This window comes from Periplaneta americana, chromosome 10, assembly GCF_040183065.1.
Source record: "Periplaneta americana isolate PAMFEO1 chromosome 10, P.americana_PAMFEO1_priV1, whole genome shotgun sequence".
Lineage (NCBI taxonomy): Eukaryota > Metazoa > Arthropoda > Insecta > Blattodea > Blattidae > Periplaneta > Periplaneta americana.
Genome location: NC_091126.1, coordinates 139437372 through 139462295, shown reverse-complemented (window position 1 = coordinate 139462295; position 24924 = coordinate 139437372). Strand labels below are relative to the sequence as shown.

Sequence of the window (24924 nt, the reverse complement as noted above, 5' to 3'; positions counted from 1 at the left end):
TATCACTTTACTTCTGACTGCCTTGTGTGAGGGCACATGCACCAATTTGATATAAGGAACCCTGTTCCGGAAATGACCGAGTCGAAAGTTACAAGCAAAAATAGTTCTGTGGAAATGAAGTAATTTTATTCCTCTGTACACCTTGTTTATGTGTATTTATCTGTACATATTACACATATTGTATTCATCTGACTTTGTTTACGTTGTCTACTTACAGTATTCCATTCAGTGCGCTGTCTGAGGGATGGGGACAGGAAACTACACTAAAGCAATGCAGATAGCGTAATGTGTAACGGACATGGTCGGTCCTGATATGCACGTCTGTAGACAGCAGTGTATGTGTACAAGTTGCATTGTCCAGTCAGTCGATCAGTCCTAGTGAAATGGAGGAGTACACGAGAGCGGAATAAGCAGACCTGATTTTCGAATACGGATGAGCCAATGGGAACAGTAGACAAGCTCACAGGTCGTATCGGGACATGTACCCACGTAGGAGACATCCGGCCCATACCATTTTTCCACGACTGTTCCAAAAGTTAAGGGAAGGAGGGCACGTGGTGCCAAATTACAATTCCATTTCCACACAACTATTTTTGCTTATAACTTTCGACTCAGTCATTTCCGGACCATGGTTCCTTATCTCAAATTGATACATGTGACCTTTGCCATCATCCCTGAAAGTTTGTAACACCACCTCGGAAACATTCTATATATAGGATTTCATTATAATTTGGGGAGAAAACAGTTTTTGTCTATCCTAAAAAAAAGTTTTAAGGTTTTCTGAAGTTAGGCCCTTCTTGAAATACCCAATTCGATTCACTTTTGTGTTTCAGGAGAGAAATGGAGTGACTATTGTGTCTTTTGCGTTGTTACAACCAGTCAAATCCGATTGCATAATCGGTTGAAAATTGTGTAATTACAAATTGCTGAAAGTAGTGAGAATTCTGTTGGAGTTCTCGTTTAGAGATGTTTGATTCGAAGTAGGCATTTGTAAGTTTAGTCAGGTGTTTCCTGGCCCTGTGATAATTGCGTTTGCCTCTGATAAGGGCCATGTTGATTGAATGGTTAATTTTCTCTGATCGGGGGTGAGATATAAAGAAGTTTGGTCTCTAAATTCTTAAAAATGATGTTATTAAGTCTGCAAAGAATTATAGAGTTGAGTCGGGAATAATTTTTTGCCAGTGGGATATGCAACTTTTCGAGCTTACAAAATTTCGGGTAGATGCCGATTCCATACCGGTTGTGGAGTGCTGATCTAAGAGGGAAAAACCAGTGGTGAATTGCTGGAAGAGATGTAGATTTGACTTCTTCCAATGGTGAACTTAATCAGGAATACATGATGTTACGATTTCCGTCTTGAGGTGTAATGGATGGGAAGGATATCCCACGCGATATGGTCAATACAATGAGCCGTTTCCGCCTGAGTTCCACAAGTGATTAATTTCTGAATAAGTGTGTCGATGAAGTATTCCCTAAAATTATTGTGTATTAACTTTATTGTCTTCTGACTTTATATGATTATATTCTTGGGCTATTAAATGTAACATGAAAATAACAACAGAGAATATTTATATGCTCATAACGAATTTATTGATACTGAATACAGTTTACAAAACTGGAAGCAAGTACAGATTATATTGAAGTACAGAGTACAAACATTTTACACTTAAATCCAAACATCCCACCATAATATGTAGTCTATATATAGACTATTTCGGTTGGAATAGTTTAGAATATCGCTTTTGAAACATACAGAATGTTCCATGTGTACATACAATAACAAATACATTTTGTTACATACATCGAATCCCATGATAACTTAATGAAAAAATTGTATTAGATTATTTTCAGTTAAAATTTTCTGATAAACCTCTTAAAACACGTGGCCGCAAATTAAAATTGCTTGAACTCATCTCCGTTTTCTTTGTGAAACGAATGTACAGACAAGTGTCCGTATCAGAAAATTCGGGGGAAAGTGAAACTATTTTCGTTACATTGAAATTTCGTTGTACTGGACAAATATAACCTGATTTGAATGTAAATATGCAACAAAATAATAATTTTGAAAGTGTAAATGCACTGATTGAGTATTTCTCAGCTAAGTCGAACTACTACAGCAAATTACGTTCCGTTTGTTAACGTTCTCTTTATTAAGGCTGGTTCACAATAAACCGGGAACGGAAACGAGAACGAGAACGAAAAAAATGTTAAAATATATGTATTTAAATGTGAGCATTCACAATTAACTATTGTGAATGCTCACATTTAAACACATTTATTTTAACATTATTTCCGTTCTCGTTGTCGTTTCCGTTCCCGGTTTATTGTGAACCATCCGTTAGAATGACTTACTGTGATACATTTTTGAACAGGTCTTGACGACCTTAATTGAAATATTGAATTATAAATTAATACATAGTGCCATTTAAAAACAATGTTAATACTCATATCTCATTAATATATAACGGTAGAAGATTGCCTCCCCATCAGTATTATTTCCCCCTTTCAGTTGTACACCTTTTGTATGAAACAATTTTTCATTTGGTGCTTGCGTACAAATTTATTTTGGGCGGTCTAGACAAATGGGACACCCTGTATATATTTTTAATTTTGACGGTGAAGTAATGCAGTAATAAACATTTTGATATTGTATTTCTTTCTGTGTTCCTCATTGTGAAACATATTAGAAATGAGATTGTTATGAAGAGAAAATACCTAATAGAAAGGCAGCACATGCATTTACATTGAATAATCTCATTGCTGCATTTTCTACTTGCTAAGGAGTCCAATTCTAGTAGCGCCAGTTCTTGCGTCGAGGTTTATTAACTTGAAAGGTACGCCGACGCTCGGATGAATATAAGGTTTTGGACTACTCAGACATCTTAAACTTACGAGATGCGTCTTTTTGGGTACATGACACACAACAAAATTTCTAGTAGGTCCGAAACCCCGGGTTTTATTCAGAGCGTGAGCGTAACAAAATATAAATAGTAACACAATAACTTGTTAAAATTAATGTGAAATTCTAGAGTTACTGGATATTTGTCATCATTGAATTTGTTACTGAAAGAATATAAATGGAAAATAATTTAAATTAGAATAATAACTCTGCGTTATAATCAAACTTAATCAATATGTAAATAAATATATGAAATCACATTACAATTATTTTTATTTATAATATTGGTGTTCTGACCTTTGTGTGAGTATTATATGTTTTTACTTCACAAATTTTCTTGAATCAAAATTCATTATATTTTAACATATTCTATACTTCATGACCTAGTGACTTGTCAACAGGCAATAATTTAATTTGCAACAAATCTTACGACAAATTTCAGTACATCTATTCACGTTTACTTAGTACATTTTCACATCTATAAACACAAATTTTCTTGAATCAAAATTCATTTCTAACATATTGTATACTTCGTGACATAAAGACTTGTCAACAGACAATAATTTAATTTACATCAAATCTTACGGCAAATTTCAGTATATCCATTGACATTTACTTAGTACATTTTCACATCAATAAACACAAATTTTCTTGAATTAGAATTAATAATTTTTAACATATTTTATATTTCGTGACATAGAGACTTGTCAATAGGCAATCATTTAATTTACAACAAATCTTATGACAAATGTCAGTATGCATACACTATCTACCAAAAAGTAATTGGGCACTGTTTCTGCCTCTTTAGAAACTCGTACCACCTCTTTTTGCTATAACAGCAACCACCTTGTCAGGCATGCTGTCCACTAGTTTATGTAGGATATCCACTAGAATGCGTCGCCATTCCTCTTGCAACATGGCACTCAGTTGGACAACGGAAGTTGGCTGTATCTCCCGAGACCTCAATCGCCTGTCCAATTCGTCCCAAAGGTTCTCAATGGGACTGAGATCAGGACTCTGTGCAGGCCAGTCCAATCATTGAACATTATTGTTTGCATACCACTGTATAGTAGCAGCCGAAACATGGGGCCAACTTCCATTGTCCAACTGAGTGCCATGTTGCAAGAGGAATGGCGACGCATTCAAGTGGCTATCCTACACAGACTAGTGGAGAGCATGCCTGACAAGGTGGCTGCTGTTATAGTAGCAAGAGTTGGTACCAAGAGGTTAGGAAGTGGCAAAAACAGTGCCCAATTACTTTTTGGTAGATAGTGTATATATATTCCCGTTCACTTAGTACATTTTCACATCAAAAAACAATTTTTTTGAATCGTTTAATTTTTAACATATTGTATACTTCGTGACAGACACTTGTCAACACGCAATCATAAATTTACAACAAATCTTACTACAAATTTCAGTACACCTATTTACGCTGTCTTCATTTTTACATCAATAAACACAAATTTCTTGAATCAGAATTTATTTTTAACATATTGTATACTTCTTGACATAGAGACTTGTTAATACGCAATCATTTCAAATTACAACAAACCTTGCAACAAATTTCAGTTTATCTATTCACGTTGTCTTAGTTCATTTTCACTTCACTAAACACAAATTTTCTTCAATCGAAATTCACTTTTAACATATTGTATACTTCGTGACATAAGAGACTTCTCAACATGCAATCATTAATTTACAACAAATCTTACGACAAATTTCAGAATATCTATTCACGTTCACTTAGTACATTTTCACATCAATAAACACAATTTTTGTGGATCAAAATTTATTTTTAACATATTGTATACTTGTTGGCTTTGAGACTTGTTAATAGGCAATCATTTAAATTACAACAAACCTTGCAACAAATTTCAGTTTATCTATTCACGTTGTCTTAGTTCATTTTCACTTCAATAAACACAAATTTTCTTCAATCGAAATTCACTTTTAACATATTGTATACTTCGTGACATAAGAGACTTCTCAACATGCAATCATTAATTCACAACAAATCTTACGACAAATTTCAGAATATCTATTCACGTTCACTTAGTACATTTTCACATCAATAAACACAATTTTTTTGGATTTAAATTTATTTTTAACATATTGTATACTTGTTGGCTTTGAGACTTGTCAATACGCAATCATTTGAATTACAACAAACCTTGCAACAAATTTCAGTTTATCTATTCACGTTGTCTTAGTTCATTTTCACTTCAATAAACAAAAATTTTCTTCAATCGAAATTCACTCCTAACATATTATATACTTCGTGACATAAGAGGCTTCTCAACATGCAACCATTAATTTACAACAAATCTTACGACAAATTTCAAAATAACTATTCACGTTTACTTAGTACATTTTCACATCAATAAACACATTTTTTTCATCAGAATTTATTTTTAACACATTGTATACTTGTTGGCATTGAGACTTGTAAATACGCAAACATTTAATTTACAACGAATCTTGAGACAAATTTCAGTACTCTATTCACGTTGTATAAGTTCATTTTTACATCAATAAACACAATTTTTTTCATCAGAATTTATTTTTAACATAATGTATACTTGTTGGCATTGAGACTTATCTGTACGCAATCATTTAATTTGCAACAAACCTTGCAACAGATTTCAGTATATCTACTCACGTTGTCTTAGTTCATTTTCACTTCCATAAACACAAATTTTCTTGAATCGAAATTCATTTTTTAAATATTGTTTCTTCGCGACTTACATGGAGCATTGTTAAAACGTAATTATTAAGTTACAGAAAATCTTACAACAAATTTCAGTATATCTGTTCACGTTCACTTAGTACATTTTCACATAAATTAACACAAATTTTCTTGAATCAAAATTCATTTTTAACATATTGTATACTCATTGACATAGAGACTTGTCCATGGGCAATCATTTAATTTGCAACAAACCTTGCAACAGATTTCAGTATATCTACTCACGTTGTCTTAGTTCATTTTCACTTCCATAAACACAAATTTTCTTGAATCGAAATTCATTTTTTAAATATTGTTTCTTCGCGACATACATAGAGCATTGTTAAAACGTAATTATTAAATTACAGAAAATCTTACAACAAATTTCAGTATATCTGTTCACGTTCACTTAGTACATTTTCACATAAATTAACACAAATTTTCTTGAATCAAAATTCATTTTTAACATATTGTATACTCATTGACATAGAGACTTGTCCATGGGCAATCATTTAATTTGCAACAAATCTTGCAACTAATTTGAGTATATCTACTCACGTTGTCTTAGTCCATTTTCACTTCTATAAACACAAATTTTTTTGAATCGAAATTCATTTTTAACGTATTGTTTACTTCGTGACATTAATAGAGCCTTGTCAACAAGTAATCATTAATTTACAGCAAATCTTACTACAAATTTCAGTATAACCATTCACGTTCATTTAGAAAATTTTCACATGAATTAACACAAATTTTCTTAGATCAAAATTTATTTTTAACATATTGTATACTCATTGACATAAAGACTTGTCAATACGGAATCATTTAATTTTCAACAAATCTTGCAACAAATTTGAGTATATCTACTCACGTTGTCTTAGTTCGTTTTCACTTCAATGAACACAAATTTTCTTGAACCGAAATTCATTTTTAACATATTGTTTACTTCGTGACATTAATAGAGCATTGTCAGCTCGTAATCATTAATTTACAGCAAATCTTACGACAAATTTCAGAATGTCTATTCACCTTCACTTAGTACATTTTCATATAAATTAACACATTTTCTTGAATCAAAATTTATTTTTAAAATATTGTATACTCATTGACATAGAGATTTGTCAATACGCAATCATTTAATTTGCAACAAATTTTATTGCAAAGTTTAGTATATCTATTCACGTTCACTTCGTACAGTTTCACATGAATAAAGACAAATTTTCTTGAATCATGGTCTATTTTTAAGGGAAGACTCCACTGAAAATCATGAAATTTTTTCCTAATTTTTTTTAGCTATTTCACTTATTCAAAATTTATATTTTCATACCCCAAATGAATTCAGCTCAATTATGATTACAAATACTCGTATGTTTACACTTTTTAAATTAAGGCTGGAAGGGGGCGTGGAATTTAAAGAGCTGTCAAAATTTTTTTTCCATCGAAGAATTCTTTTTTTAAATTTCTGATTACAAATGTAATAACTTTTTGTTGCCTCCCTGAAGTTAGTAGATGAATGTAGCGGAGGAGAATATTAATTTACATAAATATTCATTTTATTTTCAAATCTATTTTTTTTGTGTTCATTTTTGTTGATTCAACACCAACTTTCTTATGCCAAATATTAATCAATCTGGATGAAATTTTTACTGCAAGTATTTATGAGGTAGCTGCATGTTTCTATGCATTTATTTAGTGAGAAATGCTGCTAGTTTCTTTTATTAATATTTTTCTTAAGAAACATATTAATAAAATACACTAGCAGCAAGAAGAAAAATATTAATAAAAGAAACTAGCAGAATTTCTCACTAAATAAATGCATAGAAACATGCAGCTACCTCATAAATACTTGCAGTAAAAATTTCATCCAGATTGATTAATATTTGGCATAAGAAAGTTGGTGTTGAATCATCAAAAATGAACACAAAAATAGATTGAAAACAAAATGAATATTTATGTAAATTAATATTCTCCTCCGCTACATTCATCTAATAACTTCAGAGAGCCAACAAAAAGTTACTAGATTTGTAATCAGAAATTTTAAAAAATAATTCTTCGATGAAAAACAATTTTGACAGCTCTTTAAATTCCACGCCCCCTTCCAGCCTTAATTTAAAAAGTGTAAACATACGAGTATTTGTAATCAGAATTGAGCTGTATCCATTTGGGGTATGAAAATATAAATTTTGAATAAGTGAAATAGCTAAAAAAAATTTGGAAAAATTTTCATGATTTTCAGTGGAGTCTTCCCTTAACATATTGTATACTTCTTGATATAGAGACTTGTCAACATGCAATCATTTAATTTACAACAAATCTTGCGACAAGTTTCGGTATATCTATTCACGTTCACTTAATATATTTCCACGTCAATAAACTCGATGAATTTAATGTTTTTGACAGTTAAGCAAGTTGTGATTTGTTAGTTTCCAACGTTTTCTTAGTCAACACATGGAAGTAAGTTTTTTACTTTCTCATGTTGACAGTACTAAAATAATATAAGTGATAAAATTGGGCTCAAATGACGATCAGTTTATACTTATTACATCTATGGGGATATTCAAATCTGACTTTCAGGTAGTAGCACCCTGTAAATCAGGTTTGAATAATTTTTAGGAAAAATTATTCTATGGTTGGGTGTCGATCTATGGGGATAATTGTTATTTTATAGTTGTATACATTCTGAGCGATAGCATGATAAACTCTCCTCAAATGTGGCATCTGAAAATTAAGAATTTAAGGATTCTACTCAAATGTGTGTTCATAGTAACTTAATTATAAGAAATAAAGAATTAATAATTCTCTTGATGAGTTGTTAGAAAAAATAAGGGCACCAAACCAAACGTTTGTGTTACTAGTGTGATACATTTTATTATGTACGAGTTGCTTGAAATTCCATATCAGTATGTATATTTCAACAAATTCGGTAAGAGAAAATATTTTTTCTAGTCAAGGGACATTTGAAGAGAGATTTCATTCAACATAATTTCCTGATACATTAATATTTATCCAATTACTACTTATATTTTAAATATTTATTGTTGCCATATATTCTTAGGAATACTTAATATGTGAAGCATTACATTACATAACTAGGATTCCAAGTGAGAACATATCTTTGGTAAATAGGGCTTCTGCTCGATATATTCACAATTTTAAACACTAAACACTTTTACATGTTGACGAAAGCAGAACTGAATCCTATAGATTAATCATAGACAGGTAATGCTCGAAAATTTACGATGCAGAATTTCATGTTATCTGCATCTGAAAATAGTTTGGGATGAAGTCCTGGGAGTGGTACCAGTTTCGGATGTTAATATAGAAAGGAACGTGGCTCTAGCCCCTAGTCTACATCAAATAACTCATTCGCGAAACGGATCCTGGCTCTATCAGGGGCTGAAGCAGAACAGCATAAACTCTCCATTCAGCCCTCGTAAAGCCAAGCCAAGACATCATACCTAGGACTCGCTTCAGGGGACAAGCTTTGTTCGACTCCTCACGGGGAAGGTACTGGTCTGTGTACGGGATTGGTACATGCATAGAGAATATGACTGAAAAAAGTGAAAGTGTGATGTGGAGAAAATTATTCCCTTGCCAACTGGCCTACGTGAGAAATTATTTGCTAATATCGTGGTTGAAACTGAGTTTTAAACTACTGTGCTTACATCATTAACTCAATGGGAAAAAGTTATAAAAATTTGGCACTGAAGGAGGAGGAGGAGGAGGAGGAGGAGGAGAAGAAAAAGAAGAAGAAGAAGAAGAGCAGTGAGGAATTATTGGTAAAACCTTGATTGAAACTAAGTTTGAAACTACAGAAGTGCTTCGTTAACTCAATAGGAAAATTCAGAAAAATTTTGCCACAGAAGAAGAAGAAGAAGAAGAAGAAGAAGAAGAAGAAGAAGAAAGAGAAGAAGAGAAGTGACGAATTATTGGTAAAACCTTGATTGACACTAAGTTTGAAACTACAGAAGTGCTTCGTTAACTCAATAGGAAAATTCAGAAACATTTTGAAACAGAAGAAGAAGAAGGAGAAGAAGAAGAAGAAGAAGAAGAAGGAGAAGAAGAAGATAACGTACGGTATGTCCAATATTCCCTGCAAAGAGACGAACAACTGAGTCCTGTTGCAAATGCTACATAAAACTATTTTGTAAAAAAACATAGGGTTTCCCTGCGAATTAAATGTAAGAAGAGCAAAAGATAACTTAATATTGGTAATATTACTTATTTAACATTAAGTTTTTGTAAAAAATAAATTTTCAGTAAACAGAATTTCCTACTTCTATAAGGTAGCAAAACAGGTAGTAAAAATTACAAATTATTGTGCATAATAAACTGATTATTAGAGCCCGGAATTTTAGATGCTAACTGTTAATATTGTTCCTCGCTATAGTTTATAAATATAGAAGCCATGCCCCCACTTCTTTGAGACGACATTCAGTATTTTCCCTTTCGGTACCGCCAAAGGTGTCTAATCCTTTTAACCATCACACAAGCAAGCACATCATTGCCATGCCTCCACTTCTTTGAGATGCCATTCTTGTCATTTAGTTTTTTCCCTTCGGTATTGTTAAAAGTCTTTAACTTCTTAACCAACACTTACAAATTGACGCACTGTTTATAAGATCCATTGCTCACTCCTTCTGACATATCGGAATCTTGTGAACTAAGCACTAAACCCTCCTCACGGGCACCACTTCTATTCGTATACACTCAGTGTCAATCTTAACTTTTAGCACCTAAAATTCCGGGCTCTACTGATTATTACCTGTCTAGGGTTAATGTTCATATAGGCCTACGTTCACATCGAACAATATTGTGTAGAGTGAGGAAACAAACAATAGTTGCATCGTGTTGCTGCTGCTGCTTAGAATAAAGGGATTATGTAACAATTATTGTTTTAAATAACAAACATACATATATAATAAATATAATATACAATATATTTTCTCATATCTTATTTTCAGTGGATTTCAATTGTCGTGCTAAATTTCAAACAATCACGGGAGCAACATGGATGGAAGTACTTGTGTATTCTGATAATTACACACTACAGTTAGAGCAAAAGACCTCAGATTGCTATCGAACCGATTGCTGCTCCCAGTCTTTCCTCAGAAATTTCTGCGGTAAGTCAAGCTTTCCAGTTTCTTCTTGTACGTATTAAGGCTTGATGAAGCGTAATACGTTAAATTTCGACATTCAAAAATAGTTTGCCTATTTTTTTTTAATTAATTGCTAATAGTTAATACAACTTAAACGTATAAAACTTTCTTACTCAGCGAACGGTGAATCTTCTGATAAAATTCGCGGGTAATTTATTAACTTTCCTATCCCTTAAAATTCGCTGATTGATATCAAGTATCACTATTTGCCATGAATAATTATTTCTTTATATGAAGAAAATTGAAACTGCTGTACAAAATGTAGGCCTATTATTATATTTCATTAATTATACCATAATTTGTGAAAAACCATTCTCGGCTTTAAATCTCCTACCATAAAAAGTGATTTAACATAAGTTTTACAATTCTACCATTAGTGTGTTATTTTGTTGATTTAAAAATACTGGCCAAATTTCAAGAAAAGATTCTTGCGAGGGGAAAATGGTTCTTGCAGCCGGCTGTTACAAATGAGCACTTTATTTGAGAAACCCCTCATGTCCAAAATCATAACATTTTCAGGAGAGATAAAAAACTAAATATTTCCCATATGAAAATAATTTTATGGAAATATATATTTTCACCTTAATTTTGTGTTGTAACTACATGTTTTAAGTTCAAAATTAAGGTTTTAACACATGTCAGTTCCTCAGGAAAATTATTTAAATATTTGGAACATGAGGGCTTTCTCAAATAAAAGATTAAATGTGGGAAGTTATGTCATTATTAATGAAGCAGAATGCGATAGAAGTTATTGTATTGTTGTAAAGTATTAATACACGTATTATATAGGGTGTGGCAGTGGGATATGACGGTTTTTATAATCCTGTTGTGGGAGTCTCAAGAAGAATTGAAAAGAAAAATATATTATACTGAAGTAATCTAGTACAATGCAATTTATTAATGTTTGATTGTTTAAAAAAAATACATTTCGAAGTAGCCTCCACGGCAACGAATACATTCTTGTAGTCTGCTATGAAAGTTCTGCATAACTTGTCCCAACAAAACGGATTCGGTGGCACTAATTTCGTTCCTTATGTTTTGTTTCAGCTGGATGATGGTGCGAGGCTTGTTGCGATACACCCTGCTTTTGAGATAACCCCATAGGAAGTAATCAGCTGAAGTCAGGTCAGGAGATCTTGGCGGCCATGCAGTGTCTTCAAATCGTGACATTATTCGTCCTGGAAACATATTTCGCAGTCAGTTCATTGACCATGAGCAGTGTGCGCTGATTACTTCCTACGGTGTTATCTCAAAAGTAGGGTGTATCGCAACAAGCCTCGCACCATCATTCAGCTGAAACAAAACATAAGGAACAAAATTAGTGCTACCGAACCTGTTTTTGGGGCGAGTTGTGCAGAACTTTCATAGCAGATTGATGTCTACAAAAATTATTGGTATGAGTCAATAATACTGTCAAAAAAGTTGGTTGATAAGAATTTTCTATTAAATATCATCCTTAGATAAGGTCACATACACAGCACTGTCCAGTTATATCAAATAATACTAATGCTACCAACATATAAATATACAACTTTTTAACATTACTTGCTTACTTACAAATGGCTTTTAAGGAACCCGGAGGTTCATTGTTGCCCTTACATAAGCCCGCCATCAGTCCGTATCCTGAGCAAGATTATTCCAGTGTCTACAATCATATCCTACCTCCCTCATATCCATTTAATATTATCCTCCCGTCTACATGTAGGCCTCCCCAAAGGTCTTTTTCCCTTCGGCCTCCTAACTAACACTCTATATGTAATTCTAGATTCGTCCACACTGCTACATACCCTGCTCATCTCAAACGTCTGGATTTAATGTTCCGAATTATGTTAAGTGAAGAATACAATGTGTGCAGTTCTGCGTTATGTAACTTTCTCAATTTTCCTGTAACTTCATCCCTCTTAGCCCCAGATATTTTCATAAGCACCTTATTCTCAAACATCCTTAACCTCTGTTCCTCTCTCAAAGTGACAGTCTAAGTTTGACAACCATAAAGAGCAATCAGTAATGTGTCTGTGTGTGTTATAAATACTAACTTTCAGGTTTTTTGAAAGAAGACTGGATGATAAAAGCTTCTCAACCGAATAACAGATATTTCCCGTATTTATTCTGTGTTTAATTTCCTTCTGAGACTTTTTAACGTTACCAATAAATATTAAACATTTTCAAAGCTATTCCAAAATCATAGAAAGTGATGTAATTGAGAAAGCCCTCATGTCCTCTACTTCAGGGTTTTCTCAAATATATGCATTTTTCAGCATGCTCTATATGCTACAAGAATGACTAAACTTGAGGGGTTTCTGCATAAAACGATGTATCGACCCCTAAAGATATTATATGATGCGTATCTCAATTTAAAAAAAGTGGACATGAGGGGTTTCTCAAATAACCTGTTCATGGCTCAAGCAATAGCCGGCCGATTTCTTATCGGGAATAGGTTGTAAGAATGGGGAGAAAAACTCGCATTACTTGTTCAAATCTTCTCGTAAAATGTGGATCTTGCTAGACTAACCGCGAAATTTGATTTAATAGTTGGTATCGCTGCTGTGGTAAAGTAAGTGAGGTATGATGTGTATAAAATTTGTTCCTTTTAATACGTTACATTTTAAGAAACAACTTCGTTGCTGAAGTTGACACAATGCTTGGACATTATTAATAATAGTAATCCGTGGCGCTACAGACCGTGAAGGGCCTAGACAGACCAGCCGGTTGCTGGCCTCACGCCCACATGCCGAAGCAGAGGTGGACGATCATCTAACCAGAATGGAGGTATCGTGTGGTTAGCACGATGATCCCCCAGCCGTTATAGCTGGCATTCGCAACCGGATTTCGCTACCTATCGTAGCTCCCCAAGTGCATCACGATGCTGGGTGGGCACCGGTCCCATACACTGGCCGAAATTTCATGAGAAAATTTCTTCCCCCACGAGGACTCGAACCAGCGCGCATTCCGTAACGCGAGCCCTAGGCAGGATGCCTTAGACCACGACGCCAAGGCGCGGGACGCTTAGAATCTTTATATTTGAATCAGTCATTTAAGAAAAGGCTCAATGGCATGTTTTTAAGAAAATGGTTTCTTCACATGTATTGGTGCATAATGGGTAGATACATGAATCTGCATTAAAGGAGCTCATTTCCACTCAATAACATAGGTTCTATAACTGTCTGAATATAGCATTCATTTTAGAAGTGGCTCAACTCCTGTAATTGAGGATAAAGTGAATTTGCCTTGATACATAGTGACTAACATAAGAATAATCTGGTAACAGTTGGTAACCAGTTACCAGTTTCAGTTCTTTCAAATAAACATGGCGTCTGTTAGAGGAAATGCAGTCATTTTTAATGAGAAGAAGAGAAAGGAAGGTACATGTAATAAGCAAAACTGTAAGAGTGGAATATATAGAAATCATTGAAAATGCTTCAAAAGAAGGGAAATTTGTTGTAAAATTGGTATCAACTGATGATTTTAAAGAGGTTAGTAAATAATGGCAGAAATACCTGCTTGTCAGTAGAAACACCCAGTGATCAGAAAGTGAAACTGCAACCAACAATGTTCAATGAATACAAGAATGACTCAAAGAACCCGGGAAAGTATGTGTTTCAGCATTGAGCGGAGATTTGATAAGACACTTTTGATTTGAAGATAATATCTGCTACAGATATTCTGAAACTTCCGGGTCAATGTGCCTACAGAGAAAAAGTTCCCATTACCGTTAAAACGATCGAGGATTTGTTTATATTAATGTGCTACATACCAGATGAACACTTATTTATGGTTTTACAGAGACATCGTAGCTTGGTCTACTAGCAGCAAAAGTGATGATGATGTATAAAGGACATTACATTTATTGTTCATTTTTTCTGTTCTTCTTAACAATATATTATAATTTTGACACAATATGTTTATGTTTGTGTTTCTGTGATTATGAATATCAGAATGATTTCAGTGAAATGCAAATATTAGTCAAAATAGAATTCATTTTTCATAATTCTATTCTCAAAATAGGAATTTCCTTTTGAAAGGGCTGAATTCCACAATTTTGGATCAGTATAACAACTTATCTGAACCAACTTTGCTTGTTTTTCATACATGCTAATGCTAAAACCATTGATTATTAAAGGATAGGTGTGTAACTTTGTATCAAATATTGCCATGTTTATATATAATCAGTTTTTTCTCTCTCCTGAAAAATTGGAATTTGTGCCATTGATCCCTTTCTTAAATGACTGATTCAATTGTGATTAATTTATATCCTTAATCCTAATTACGTAGCGTAATGTTAATCTTCCTCGTCGAGGTGTTAGTGACATATCGTAATATGAGTTTAAGTAACATGAATTCCGTCCACCATCCTTTCCAATTTAAATTAGAAAATTAATTCGACGATAATTAAATTATTGTAACCAAAATATTCTAATTCTAACACTAAAACATAACAACAGTCATTTGAAAACCACTGATTTCAATTATCGAGAAAATATATATATATGACATCCGTAAACTAACAGACAGGTTACGATTCGATCAGAAGAACAGCATCACATTAACATATATCTACTCACATCCATTCAGTATATCTATGAAGCAATTACATATTATGGTATATTATATTACCGTACATTATATATTTCTATTCATCTACATGATTTGGCCGTTTTGTTACGATCTTCATTTCTACAGTTCTTGATTGTTCTTCACAGTAGCATCCTCTGGTCGAGCTGAGGAAAGAAAATGTCATGGGAAATATTTTTCATGAAATTATATAAGTATACTCGCTAATGAGAACGTAACCTGAGCAACTTCTCTTCTTTAAAGAAGTAACTTTTTCCTCTTCCTGATTAAACATGTGAGACTGAAAATGATTATTTTATACTGTTATTCCTGAAAATTCAAAATAAATATAGATCTATTGCTGTGATTTCATGCCATTGATATAAAGTACTTCTGAGTTACAAAAATATAATTAACAATTATCTCATCATTTATTCATTGTATGTGTTAGGAAACTACGAATATGATATTGTAGTATATTACGATACAAGTTTGGGAAGTGCTTTTTACAAAATCGAGAAAATGTTGAAGAAAATCGCTCTGCTCATTTTTCAATTTCCAACATTTTTAATGCAATTCACAAACGTGTATTGTGCAGTATTTTTTGCATGATATTATATTCTGAAAATAATACTTAAAAAAATCTTAATATACAGTAGACTACGTACATTACACCACAGTCTAGTATAATTATACAGTCACGAAGCTTGAGTTGACGAGGGTACTAGGAACAATAGACTGTGCAGGTACTATTTCACATAGTCTGTGATGAGACGATAGTAGCGATCCTAGTGGTTAGCAACTATCTATGGATGCATATTTCCTACGTATTGAGTTTCGTGACTGTATATATTAGACTGTGATTACACTAAGAACAGCTGACTGAAGGTTATCAGCAGTGTTTAAGCTAGAAAGTAAATATTGTCGCAACAATGCACAGATGAAAAATTATATTTGTGCAAATTGCAAAAATCTTGTTCAATATCATAGGCTAAATAATTATACAGAAAGATAAAATTAATAAAGTATAAGGTACACGTACCAAATAACGCCACATTAACATTTAAGTCACTGATGTTCTGGAAATAAGTTACGCACAAACACAAAAATTATGACAAAGTAACTTTCATTTTATCTTTAGAAAATAGCACAATGAAAATGGTAATATTATATACTGGAGAAAAATTATAACTCAAATAGGAAAACTCTGTATACTGGCGTTATTAGGAACAGCTTGTCCAATTAACGCCACCTAATTTCTACTAACCAATAGCCTACACTTAATTATTAATGAATTATTTTCCCCAACCAACACAAATTGAACTAAACTAAATTTGAGTTTTTGTTAATAAAAGGTTGTTCACTAATGACATATTCTTGATCTGAAGCTGAAAAACCAGATGGATTAGGAAAATATGTTTTCCAGTAAATGCTTACTTTAAAAAAAGAGACGAGAGACAGTAGAAAGTTATAAACACAAAAGCATTAACCTTAGTTATATATGAATGTTTTCCCAACAGTACAAAAAATAATTAAGATTTTGATAAGCTATTGAATCAATATCATCACTGTACACATTCTGAACATTTGTAAGTTGAAGCTGTAGTCGGGTGGTCCGGCGATAGTAAGATATTTTTTCTCCTATATAAGTTATAGTATAGTTTCAGTTTAGATATTTCTATATTTCTTTGAGATGTTTGTTTAACCTACGCCACGGGGATCAGTGAAGCGCGTAATAGGCTCTTTATTCACTCAGTCTGACAGGCGCCTAACGCATTTAAAACCAGTAGACGCGAGGTAGGTTACTGAACTTTAGTATAGCATAAAGGGGTTTTTCCTGTCTAGGAACGCGCTGGTAGCGTTGTTTGAACCTGGCAAACAATAGTAGATAGATAGATAGATAAGTGCATTTATTGATGCATAATAAATTATACAAACTCATGTACACAAGATCCTTCGCACGAGCTCATACGGCCATTCGTGCTGTAACTATGCACAGTTTGAATCTTCAAAACGAAAAAGCGTCTGGTGAGCGCGTCACCTTAGAGAGTATTTAAAAGGACGTGAGCCGAGCGTGTATTTTCGCAGAATATCACCGGCCAGTGAGCCGAGCGTGTATTTTCTCAGAATATTACCGGCCAGTGAGCCGAGCGTGTATTTTCCCCCAGACGATTGCCGGCCTGTGAGCCGAGCGTGTGTTTCCCCCAGACGATTACCGGCCTGTGAGCCGAGCGTGTATTTTCTCAGAATATTACCGGCCAGTGAGCCGATCGTGTGTTTTGGTCAGAGACTGCCGGCCAGTGGCGTGTTTACGCACTTATATAGTCTACGGCCTGTGAGCCGATCGCGGGAGTATTAATAATATCTCCGGTACTTGTTCCGATCGTGTATATCTTATCATTCTCCGTTTTCCAGCCGATCGAAGTGATAAAGTGTAGATTTCGCACTTTTTAGCTTTGTGTTTTACTCAAAAAGTGACAGCAGCAATTTTAAACCGACGTTAGACGAGAAGCCGAAATCACACGGAAGACAACAGCCAGTATTCCGTCGCTTGGACTCAAGCAAGGGAAGTGAGCCGAATAAATACACTTAGTGGAACTATACTCCTTGGTTTCTTTTCGTGAGAACGACGAACATCACATTATATCCTACGCCCACAAAACCACCAGGTCCCTGAGAAGAGATCTCCTCTACCGGGGGACAAGATCTTCCAGCATCCGTCCATCGACTTCTCTTCTGCCGGCGACGCGGCAGAACAAGAAGAGGGCAACCGTCGAAATTGGCGCAACCAACACGTGCCACCAGGTAAAACCCGTCGCAAAGTTGAAAGAGTAGTGTTTTTCCTGATGTTTCCACACTAATCATGGAAATTCCTCGCTTATTATGAATATAACAGCAATGAAAATACTATTAAAATCTGACGACTATCGTTAAACACCACGTGGCGTTAAACCGCTACTGAGTACTTGATAATATTACACGCCTGTTTCTCTAACATTTTCAAATGTTATATATAGCAAATACTTTCTCGCATAAAAGAATGTTTAAGGATCACGAAAATATGTCGTTTAATATACTTATTATTTCCTCATCACACAAAATAAAATATTGCTTCTTACCTTCATACAAGAACAGCCTTTCACTATCAACACACAACAGTCAAATGGTGGAATGTCATGTCTCTCGTAAATATCAGCGGACAGCTAGTAACTCATTTCATCACTACATGGCAAACGAATGCAGTCTACAGTAGTGCACTGCCAAAATCTGGTTTCGTTAAAAAGAATTAATAGGGTGGCGTTAAAGATATACATGGCGTTATTTGTCTCAGGGACCTTACAGAAACGGAAAGTTACGTAATTTGTTCCTTGGAGTAGTATTACTTTCAATCCATCTTACCACACTCTAGATATACTTACGTAAGTAAATCCTTAGACGTAGGTATGTTTGGAATCAATATTACTGCTGAATTTACATCAAATTAAAATACATTATTTTATGAGTAGAATAAATATCAAAATTCTTTACGAGTACGACCTTCAAGATTTATTGTTAGCAGAGTGTTAACTCTTTTTACTGAAAGGCGGTTTTCAATTCCAGTTTTTTTTCAAAATTCCTCGCTCACAATTTACAGTATGCGATGGAAATATATAAATAAATTGGAAAAAATAGTTCACTTAAACCTTAGTTTTTCTGAACCGACGCAGACCTCGCATCTCGTAGTTATAGAAACCACTCACTATCTCTCGTGTAGTCCGTATTTGTGCTAGGCGGGCCTCGCAACTCGCACCTCGCACGTCGCATGCGTGGGTTCAGAAAAACCAAGGCTTTAACTTACGTGAATTGCGCCAACTCTTTGAAATCCATTCCTAAACATCTATTGCTCAATATCTTTTGGAACATTGCCCATTCCATTAAATTCATTCAAATTCAGATTCTCCAGAATTGATTAGTTTACTCAATGACAGATTTCATGTTCCCATTACTATCTTCGTTTCTGAAGTCCAATGTGATTGTCGCATTTTTGCATATTTACATTTTTAGAATTCCAGTAGCAAAATGCAACAAATGCGACTCTGGCTTAAACGCTGGTTATCAGTCTGGTCAACGTACAAACTTCACCATCAATTTCAATGCGATGGAGTAAAAATGATTCAGGTACTTGTAATAATTGAGCCGTTCAGAGCAAAAGTGGTGTAAGTCAATTTTGATTTACACCACTTTTGCTCTGAACGGCTCATATAAACTAGGCTAATGATTCGGTCGTTATTATACAAATTTAAATGACATGAATATATATATTTTGCCTGTAAATGTATATACGAAGAACAGAGAGATTGAGAGAGAGAGAGAAAAAAACAATGAGAAAGTAGGAATTGTATTTTGTATGTTATTTATTTGAGACGTTCAGAGCAAAAATGGGGTAAGTCAAAATTGACTTTAAAGCACTTCTGCTCTGAACGGCTCAATTAGTGTTCAGTCGGAATAATTTTTATTTCTTTTTGTCAAGTGTAGTTTGAATTGTTTAAATAAAGTTCAGTGCATTTTAATTGTAGTGATTTGTTTCGTATACTGCATATTAATTAATACTGCCTTTTGCGTATGAATTTTACATGCATTGTAGGATTGTAGCATACATAGAAGTCACTGGTTTTCATTACAATTCTAGAGCAGTTATTTGTAATATGTGAACATATTATTTTCTAAGTTGGCAACTCAGAATTCAGTAAAAATCAACTTTCAATCCTGGCAGCTGTTTGCTGTAACGACGAAAAAACACAATATAGTACAAATATATATTACACAAGAATTTTGATTTACATTGTGTTACAAGTTTTCTTTTATTTCCTTTCTAAACATCACATGTGTAAAAATATAGATTTCAAAAATAACTTTATATTAATTATGAATATTTAACTTTCTGTTATATAATCCAAAACTTTCCGACTTAAAATAAAGTAATTCTAATTAACTATTCCAGTTGTTTTACTTAAAGTTATTTATGATCATAAGATAAACACACGTGACAGATGTCCTCGAAATATGCGGAAGTCTTCTAAGGTATACATTGGAACTGTTTCGAGGAAAACCATTAACATAAATTAATTGCCGATAATTTTAGGAGTGACAACGCATGCTAAATTATCTAAATGCCTAACGAATAACATAAAGATATTTTTGGCATAATTTTGGCGGTAGCGTATATCATTAAATCACATTACTTCAAAGAGTAGAGAAAATGTCAACTAAATAAATATAATTTTAGTACCATTTTCTGAATATACCTACACAGTTCTGTGGAATGTTCAATGACCGGAGTTAAAAGACGGAATCTCTTAGTTCTGCCGCTCATTAAATTATTAATTTTCAATGAGTCACTAACTTACTTACTTATGGCTTTTAAGGAATTCGGGGGTTCTTTCCCGCCCTTACATAAGCCCGCCATCGATCCCTATAATGAGCAATATTAATTCAGTCTATCATCATATCCCACTTCCCTCAAATCCATTTTAATGTTATCCTCCCATTCACGTCTCGGCCTCTCAAAAGGTCTTTTTCCCTCCGGCCTTCCAACTAATATTCTATATGCATTTCTGAATTCGCCCATACGTGCTACATGCCTTGCCCATCTCAAATCTCTCGATTTAATGTCCCTAATTATGTCAGGTGAAGAATACAATCCATGCAGTTCTGTGTTGTGTAACTTTCTCCATTCCCCTGTAACTTCATCTGTCTTAGCCCCAAATATTTTCCTAAGAACCTTATTCTCACACACCCTTAATCTCTGTTCCTCTCTCAAAGTGAGACTCGAAGTTTCACAACCATACAGAATAACCGATATTGTAACTGTTTTATAAATTCTAACTTTTATATTTTTTGACAGCTAACTAGATCATAAAAGTTTCTCAACCGAATAATAACACGCATTTCCCATATTTATTCTGCTTTTAATTTCGTCCCGAGTGTCATTTATATTTGTTACTGTTGCTCCAAGATATTTGAATTTTTCCACCTCTTCGAAGGGCAAATTTTTCCATTTTTTATATTTCCATTTCGTACTATGTTCTGATCACGAGACATAACCATAGACTTTGTCTTTTCTTGATTTACTTTCGAACCTATCTCTTTACTTGCATCAAGTAAAATTTCCGTGTTTTCCCTAATCGTTTGTGGATTTTCTCCTAACATATTCACGTCATTCGCATAGACAAGAAGCTGATGTAACGTGTTCAATTCCAAACCCTGTCTGTTATCCTGAACATTCCTAATGGCATATTGTAGAGCGAAGTTAAAAAGTAAAGGTGATAGTGCATCTCTTTGACTTAGCCCGCAATGAATTGGAAAAGCATCCGACAGAAACTGGCCTATACGGACCCTGCTGTAATGATTCACCAACTCCGAAAGAAATTTGAACTGAAAAATATATACAAATAGAGACTTCTTACTCCGATGTTTTACGAATAAGTCCCGTTCTTAATGATTCATGGAACAAAGCGTACAGTAATAGTAGGCTTACTTGTGCATGTCCCGGGAGAGAAAGTCAGATCGTCCACTGCGAAACCTCCATTGGTGGCTTGACCCTCCAGCATCAGGCGAAAGTCGGTTTGAGCGTCCACTGCCACCTGCGCGGGAAACCATACGGGTCGTGTGGTGTCCATGATTTTGGCGTCTAGCACCCAGACCTATAAATGGATGAAAGTATTAATGAAATATCAACTTAAACTTGACAAAATATTTTCAATTATGACTATTTTGTGTCTTGTTGTTGGGCACTAGTTTGTTGTGGCCGGTGCTACCGGTCATGGTTATGTTATGTTTAAATTGTGACACCTAATTGTATGTTGTGGTTCTGCGCTACCGAGCATTACTTTTGTCAAGGTATTTCTGACACGAGTTTGTTATGTTTAAGTCAGGACAATTCAGGATGATAATGGTCGAGCTATTATCTTAGATAGGTACTGCGTATTCAAGAACAGGATCACAGTTTGGATCAGGCTCGACGAATATTAGCTTAATCAAATCAAATAATTCGCTTCATTGGTTACACTATAATATATTGTAAAACTTTCTTGTATACATGGATTACACATTTAGCTATTTAACTATGTCATGAATAGTTGCAAAATCTCTAACAGATCCAGTTAGTTATATATATTTCTTGTTATTTTACTTGACTTTACCTTAACTAATAAAAGAGAATCTAGGTTATACCTACTTGGTATACCCACTCAGTTATATGCGTTTAAATGAAAACAAAATGGTAAAATAAATCATAGGTTATAATATTTGAATGCAGTTGATTAAACAATGAAATAATATGGAAACTTCAGTGCGTTAGCTTGGTTACATAAGGTGCAGTTAGTCGAACAAATTTCGGAAACAATGCAAAATCATTTAAAGAATTTATCTACAAAGGCGTTTGTTGACTTAGTTACCATTTGGCTCGGATTCCCGAATATTGGTACTAATATTGCCGATCAAAATATCTCGTGAGGTAGTACCATTCACAAACCTCGGAAAATTCCATTTTGTGCAAGTAGTTGCGGTCAAAGTAGAATTTCGAAATATGCACAGTTCAGTGAGTTTCAAGCACTGATATTTCCTTATTATAATCTATGTGGTAAATTACTCTGACACTAGTAGAATTTAGTATATATCTCTCCCGACACTAGTAGCAATTGGTATAAAATGAAATATTATAACTTACAGTACATAAGACGAAAGTAGTGTTGACGATGGCGGACGCCATGTTCCCGGCTTCGGTTGGTTGACTTACATGCTTCTCGTTCGTCTTCAATCTTGCGGCAACGAAACTGACTGATCTGATCGTAGTGAGCAATCGAATGAGGGCCGCGCCCGCGGAGATCTTCGGTTTTATTAGATCGGTAGCGTCATGACGCTATCCGCGTCACGGGAAATAGCATGGCTACTACTGAGATATATTTCGTATACGCCAGTCTTACTCTCGATGCAAACGCTAGATTTGCGTTAATTTAACACACAGGACAATCATGGGTTTTCCTGCCATCATCATAGTTTCAATATGGATCTCAAAGCAAGAGAGGGCTATGGAACGATCTAATCACGCACGGGACCTCTTAGCGCGTGGGAGATAAGGTTGGAAAAAGCTCCGTTGCATTCTGCACTAGCTTGAGAACGCGAGTCCAGAAGCTGGTCGTCTTATTTGCTAACGCGTACTGTGCGTCAAGGACTCGGATATACATGGTGCTGTCCGTAAAACTTGCTATGAAATTCACGGCAGTTGCTTTGTATGACCATCGTAATTTATCCCTTAAATTAGAGGGGCGTAACAACTGTAATGATTGTTCTCTCACACACTGATTCATTCACTTTCTCTCTCTCCCCTTCCATCGTCAAACTATTTCCTAACGTCTCCACACACTCACACATCCACCCAGCTGCTCAATCTTTACCCTTCGAACTACCTTCTCAGTCACACTTTTTCATTCATTGTCTCTCGTCCAATCAAACTTATTCTATTCTTATCATGCTTTAATTTTGCACTGTTTCTTCATTTCTCAATATCGTCTATTTTTTCACTCATTCATTCTTATTATCCTGTTTGTGTCACACACAATTTTCACCTACTCATCCTCCCCGGTAACAACTGTTTTGTCACTTATTCACCACGTTGTTTCCTCGGTCTCTTATTACACTCTTTCATTCTCTCTCAATCACAAACTTTTCTCACCCATTCACTCTCGTTATTCTCTTTGAGTCTCATTACACTAGCCCATTCCATTCCAATTTCACACATTTTCTCACACATTCACTCACATTATTCTCTTTGTGTCTCATTACTAGAGCCCGGATGTTAGGCAAAATGCCTTGTTTAAACTGAGTGAATGTATTAAGACCTATTAGAGACAAACACGTTTCCACACATTTGGGGACGATAGGCCCAATTTTAATTTTACCTTTTTTGCCTATTTTAGTTCCCGTTGCCTATTTTAAGTTTAAATGCCTTTTTATAGCGTTTTTATGTCGTTATTGTACATTTTCTATATTTTTAATAAATTTAAAATAAACCACACATAAATTATATAAAAAAAACAAACAAGAAAGGTTGTACAAATTAAAAATATATATTCACCTCTCGCAAATATTTGCTTAGAAGCTTATTCTCCAGCAATACATATGTTTCCAAGAAGTCGTAAACTTTTCTACCTACCGATTCCATCTTTTATGTCACTTAAAGATGTTTGAACAGTATAACCCTCAGTGCTCAGGACACTTCGGGGTTTACCAGCGAAAGAAAGGTGCTGAGGGAAGTATTAAAAGCAAGTCTCCAGGTCCCGTTACTGTTGTCGCTTGTACGCACAAGTCACGCGTACTTTGAAGTCTCTAATCCCTTCTCACACCCCTTTTTTGAGGCAATACACCAGTAGTGTCAGAGTTGTAAGCTCCAAAACCGGTTGTGGAGCTAAAGAGGGCAAGTCGGAGCGTGAACTTGCTTATGTCTGTGGAAACCCGGAGCACGTAACGAGTAATAGTGGAGCGCTGCGCTCCGTTTAGTCTCTGTCTGACAACGCTGCAATACACAGTCGGTTTTATCCGATCTCTTA

The 24924-nt window shown here is 34.5% G+C and overlaps 1 protein-coding gene across 1 annotated transcript in view; it reads right to left on the bottom strand.

The window, feature by feature from the left end:
• Nucleotides 1-11820: 11820 nt before the first annotated feature.
• LOC138708042 (MAM and LDL-receptor class A domain-containing protein 1-like) overlaps nt 11821-24924 on the bottom strand; it is a 297684-nt gene continuing 284580 nt past the window's right edge. The window contains exons 18-19 of the mRNA XM_069838155.1: nt 21855-22020; nt 11821-15504 (exon numbers count right to left, since the gene is read on the bottom strand). Of these exons, the coding sequence (XP_069694256.1) occupies nt 15461-15504; nt 21855-22020 (210 nt within the window). The 3' untranslated portion in view covers nt 11821-15460. The remainder of the gene's footprint in view (nt 15505-21854; nt 22021-24924) is intronic.